Here is a 6000-nt window from a genome sequence, read left to right on the forward strand (position 1 = left end):
CGATACTTTACTCTGAGGTTGCAAAGAAGCTGTAGTTGGACCGGGCTCTTTTCAGATGTGATTGTGTGACTGTGGGAAAGAGAAACGAGGTGTTGCTGATACCTAGCAGGGTGATCAGGGAGTTTTTAAAAACAGAAAGGGGTTGAATGTTGTGTCCTAGTGGACTCACATTGCCTTAACCTGTTAAGCAAAAAGTGTCCTGCCATCCCTTAATTGGATTATGAGAGTTCATGAGAGTTGTCTGTGTTGAACAAAATGTAGAAATCTTAATTTATGTCTTTTCTCAGTAGCCTCTGTTGCAACATATCAGAATTTTTGGATTTCAAGGCTTTATTTGCTGCCTCACCAGAAAGCAGCAGTATCAGGCAGACGGCAAAGAAGTCCGGGTACTGAGCCAGACCAGGAGAGTTCATGCTGAAGTACGTCTTACAGAAAACCTCGATGTGGCCTCCTATCATGTCATCAAATGTGCCACTCCAAGCCCTGGCAACTGAGGAAGTACCTGTAAGAAGACAAAAAAGTATCAGCACCATCTTGAAGTTCATTGGACCCAAAGACTGCTACAAACTTACCAATCACATAGGAGAGGATGAGGTTCCACCCAGTGATGAAGGCCCAGATCTCTCCAACAGTCACGTAGCTATAAAGGTAAGCAGAGCCGGTTTTGGGGACGCGCGCACCGAACTCAGCGTAACACAGACCGGCCATAACGGACGCTAAGGCAGCGATTAGGAAGGAGATCACTATACTGGGGCCAGAGTCGCCTTTGGCCACCTCTCCGGCCAGGATGTAGACACCTGCGCCCAGAGTGCTGCCAACTCCCAGGGCGATGAGGTCGACGGTTCCTAGGCAGCGGCACAACTTGGAGTCCTCCAGGTTGTTCATGTCAACCACTTTCCTGCGCACCAGGGAGCGGCTGAACGACAGAACCTGCTCCAGCATGTTGACACCTGCTGACAGATGGAAAGAGAGAAGAAAGGATTGAAAATACCTGTGAAGCAGAGGTCTGGCATAACAACGCTATACTTCTAGCCAAACATTTCAAGATTAATATAATTCAAACTGTGCAGAATTTGAGAAGAAACAGTTTGATCTCACCCAATCATCACTAATATTCTTTATCCTAGCATCAATACTTGCACATTCAATAGAAGGAACACAATCCGTAAAACCAAAGGTCAGGTGTGAGGACTTGAGCTCCACCTGCTTTGCATTTGCAGCTCATAGAAAGTGTTCTTTTGCAAACAAAGGCTGAAAGGTTCGTTGCATAACATGTTGAGTAAAAGTTGGGATTGCTTTAGAACTATTGAGGCAGATGTTAAGCAGGGGCGGCGGGTACTGCAGGCTAAGCCTTCCCAAATATTTGTGTCACTGCATGCAAGAAAAATATAATGTATAATGTTTGTGTCTTTGACATTAGCGCTGCTATGCAGCCAACTGTGCCCTGTACTACGAAGCCAGTTCAACAGACCCTGGATACGTTTGAGTTATGATATCTTAACTAACCCTAACAAACACGCTCTCGCTAAACGGTCATACGACGCTGGTTATCAACTCGGTAAATCAAGCCAGGGTTTCTCTCTCCAGCTGAGAGCGCGTTCACGTGAAAGGGGCGTGGTTAGCAACATTTAGCATCGTCATACTTCATTAATGAAAAGTAAACTAATATTAGACAAATATGAACTTTAAACATCCATGATTTAAACATATAATCCAGGATACAAGCCACATAGCTGCACCTGCAAGGTGAATACAGCTGGTAAAAGAAAAAGTGTCTGAATGCGCACATTAACAGTTTTATGATATCACTGCCCCGTCTAAAACACGATCTGACTTTAATTACATTTGAGTGTTGCGTAAAACTTAATGTATTGCTTAAAATAATACTTCTGCATACAGTATGTGACACTGTAATGGCCCCTACACACGGCGGCGTGCGTTGCCGCTTCAACGCTTCTGCCCATTCACTTTGAATGGGGTGACGTCACAATTCGCCGAACTGCATTGTGGGAGCAAAGCGTAGCTTCTCTCGAGGTGCTCGCTGCAAAAGTAGAGCAATGTTCTACTTTTGCCGCCTCTACGGAGGCGTCAGCCAATCAAATCCCTCGTATGTAAAACTGACAGTACAAGCAGTAGCCAATCAAACCGGGTGTATGTTGGGAGAGCCAGACCGCAGTTATTTCCCATATGTCAACAAAAGGAGGAGAAAATGATCGTGGCGGTAGGGAACATACAGGGATACAAACCGGAGGAGCCAGGCATGGAGGGAGGTGGCAGAGACAGTGGGGGAAACTGGTAGGTTTTCGCTTGTTTGGGGAGTTTATATCCAGTGTATTTCGTTTGAATGGACAGCTAGCAAGCATAGACAGTACACGGCCGTTACGGCCCCTACACCCGGCGGCGTGCGTTGCCGCTTGGCGGTGGGCGTGTCTTGAGCTTGGGGAATCAACGCGAGCAGCCCGACCAACAACCAACCACATGAATGTCCCGCCCCGGACATACAAAGCAAAGCATTCAAGCTACATCCATGCTGGCTAAATATACTGTCTATGCTTGCTAGCTGTCCATTCAAACGAAATACACTGGATATAAACTCCCCAAACAAGCGAAAACCTACCAGAGTTTCAGACACGCCCGCCGGCAAGCGTCAGCGCACGCCGCTGTGTGGACGGGCCGTAAGTGTTGCACGGCCAGATACGGCTCGAGAAGCTGACTCAGATAAGGACATATATGATAGATTATGATATTATATGATCGATGATCTGATTGATGATGTGATATGAATGATAAGTGTGACACGTCGGCGTCTTCTCTTCATACGGCAGTTTAAACTGTATTTCCTTTATACTTAATAGATTTAAACTCCGCACACTGAGCTCTGATCTGATCTGCCCGTGCTTTCACTGCGTTGATATGGAGTCAGATTTGGGTCAATATTCTAGCGCGTAAAACAAGCTACTCACGAGCGGAAAATGTGCTTTTACACGCGCATAAAATGACCCTCGCGCGCAGATTAAACCCCCGCGAGCGGCTCTGCGCCCGCAAGCGGCTCTGCGCCCGCAAGCGGCTCTGCGCCCGCAAGCGGCTCTGCGCCCGCGACAGCTGCAAGGAAACTCGGAGTTGCCAGGTTTGATAAATGCCTGAACTACCAAGAGCCGAGGAGTGACGGCAGCAAAATCAGTTGGACGAGATTGAATAGTAAAGTTGTCCATATGTGTATATATAATTGTTGCATTTAAGTGATTGGTTGTAAAAATAGTTTTTTTATTTGCTTGATACAAAAGGACATTCTTTATAACCAATTGCTTTATTATCACGCATTTGTAATATTTGTATGCTAGAACTTTTTGTATTCTTTTTGAAAAATAAAAAATAAATAAATAGCTCACTTGTCATTCATTTTAATCCTTAATTATCCATCCAACACTGAAAAGGTGGTCCTTGTGAAGAATCTCATCACTATATTCCCTCAGCTGAAAGTAATTTACAACAATTTTGCTGAAGATTAAGTTTGTTTTAACCAAGGTATAAGGTTTTTTTAGGTGTGATTTTATGAATTATCTATTCTGTCAACATTTGATGAATTAGAAAAATATTAATGTTTTTAAATGTTAACAATTATTTTCTTAATGACATATTGTGCTAATGAAATCCTTTGAATAAAAACCATATCCACCACCTGGTACTTCCAGTAATCGTCATTGACACACAATGTGCAGATATAACACAATCAAATGTTAATTCTGGTTAAAGACATATAACACAAAATGTGCAGAAATAACAAATGAGTGTGTTCATCTTGGTCATTTATAACACACAATGTATAAAATGTGCACATTGTGTGTGAGGGGCATGTAACACATTTTGTGTGTAAAAATGATTTACACATAAATAAACACAACAGGTGTTGTCCCTGAGCACAATCTGTAGGTGTGTTGAAATTCAGTTGTGTCATATTTGACACATCCCTTCTAAGAGTGTACAGCAGACAGTAGCTAGCAATTTTCGACAGATACAGCCCACTCAAAAATATATTGTTTTATATCAAATACATTTTTTATATATATATATATTAGCTGTACACTTCACGAATATAATAGTTTTTTATGGACAATTTTACCATTCAATCTCGTCCAACTGATTTTGCTGCCGTCACTCCTCGGCTCTTGGTAGTTCAGGCATTTATCAAACCTGGCAACTCCGGGTTTCCTTGCAGCTGTCAATCAAAGTCCAGTGGCTCGCCCCAAAGTCCCAGAAACTTTTCACGCGCGTGTAGACAGACTCCGCGAGGCTGACACTCCCGCGAACGAGCAAGAAGGCTGTCTCTCTCGGCAGAGCCGCACGCGGGGGTTTAATCTGCGCGTGAGGGTCATTTTATGCGCGTGTAAAAGCACATTTTCCGCTCGTGAGTAGCTTGTTTTACGCGCTAGAATATTGACCCAAATCTGACTCCATAGTTGATCTCTTTTCTATAGACGCCGCGGCCGGAGGCAGGCAGCATCAGGTAAAACAAGTTATTTAGCCTTCCCAAACCTCAGCCTCACGCGCCGCCTATGATGTTAAGTCTACAAACTATAACGTGCATTTTAGGAATGCTACATCGTGGTAAAGTGTATACAGTAATGGTGTTCCATTTAAATCTATTGTTTGGGGTTACGGTGCAGATCTAAGTTGTCAAAGAACTTCAAAAAGGGACCATGAATGCACCATTGTAACACAATACAGACATTCCAGTATCTCGCTTTGCTAATTACATAATAATAAAACATAATAAGACGAACTGCAGTCCTCTTTATGTTCATTGTTTCTCTTTTCATTATTAATATTGCTGGGGATCCTGCCTCACATATTTGCATGAATACAATAAGATAAATGAAGAATGAAATATGCCCAGTGAATAGCTCGCTTTTGATGTTGAAGCTTCTTCTTGGAACCAAAATTCAGATTGTCTGTACTGTTAATTAACACTGACAGCCATCCAAAATATGCATTGACCTCCATTTAAAAGTGTAGGGTGGAGATGAGTTATGGCTGTGACAGCTCATTAGCATTACAATGAGGGCTGTACAGCGTCTCTTTATAGAATACAGTGAATGAAAAAGTATGACACTTTAGTTTTTGAAACTGACAATACACATTGCATAAGATGCATCAGTATTTATCTCTCTCTTTGGCCTACATGCATATGTCCAAAAAGGTTCCAGATACCCAAAGGAATTTCTTACATACATATAATGCATGTTTTATATTTAACAGTGACATCAACATATATTACTCTAAAAAGACCTGCATGATCAGAAAAAACAGCTACTGCAGAAGTTTGTTAAATTATAGAATTAGGTAATCTAAATAAAAACACAAACATTATTTCACTAAAGACATGTGCATACCTGTGTGGATTTGACAAGTTGAGGTTTAGACACTGAAGAGGGACAAAAAAGCCTGTCAGAAGTGTCAGTGCGTTTTTCCAGTTTGCAGAGCAGATCAGCTGCATGTGAAGCGCAGGTAAAGTCGAATAAGATCCACTGCTCCCATGAAGTTCTGCCTGGAAACTCTGCTGTAACTCTATTTCATATGCTGGCATGTACACTGAGCAGAGCAGAACTTTCTTACGCCTCCCCTCACTGTTTCTTCATAGGATCTACCCTCGCCTTGCCCCTCTAGAATCCAGCCTCCAGTCCCTCCGCTGCCAGAGAAGTGACGTCCCCTGAGCAGGGAGGCGAAAGGGGAGGAGGGGGCCCCAGGGAGTTAGAATGGGGGGGGGGGGAATTTCACTCCATGCTTGAGTTTTGTGGGAGTAAAACTTTGTGCAGACAATATTGCACCATAAGCTCTCACACACAGCATGACAGAGAAGAGAAGAGAAGGATTTTGATGGTAGAATTCATTTTTGTTCTAATGCACATAGATCCCAGTTGCCCAGATGCTAACTGCCTGCTGATAAATGGTTAGGCAACGGGCATTGACAAACATTGAGGCAGGCACTTGTGTTTACCGAGA

General features: G+C 43.1%; 1 protein-coding gene across 3 annotated transcripts in view; it reads right to left on the minus strand.

Annotated features, from left to right (window-relative positions):
• The window catches only part of slc7a2 (solute carrier family 7 member 2), a 40316-nt gene extending 34644 nt beyond the window's left edge, over positions 1-5672 (minus strand). For 2 of the 3 annotated variants that reach the window (XM_034093614.1, XM_034093612.1), the window contains exons 1-3: positions 5391-5672; positions 573-953; positions 347-502 (exon numbers count right to left, since the gene is read on the minus strand). In XM_034093614.1, coding sequence (XP_033949505.1) covers positions 347-502; positions 573-942 — 526 coding nt within the window. In that variant the 5' untranslated portion in view covers positions 943-953; positions 5391-5672. The remainder of the gene's footprint in view (positions 1-346; positions 503-572; positions 954-5390) is intronic. The other variant, XM_034093613.1, reaches the window with a different exon arrangement.
• Positions 5673-6000: the final 328 nt, after the last annotated feature.

The sequence above is a fragment of the Pseudochaenichthys georgianus genome, chromosome 10 (assembly GCF_902827115.2).
Source record: "Pseudochaenichthys georgianus chromosome 10, fPseGeo1.2, whole genome shotgun sequence".
Taxonomy (NCBI): Eukaryota; Metazoa; Chordata; class Actinopteri; order Perciformes; family Channichthyidae; genus Pseudochaenichthys; species Pseudochaenichthys georgianus.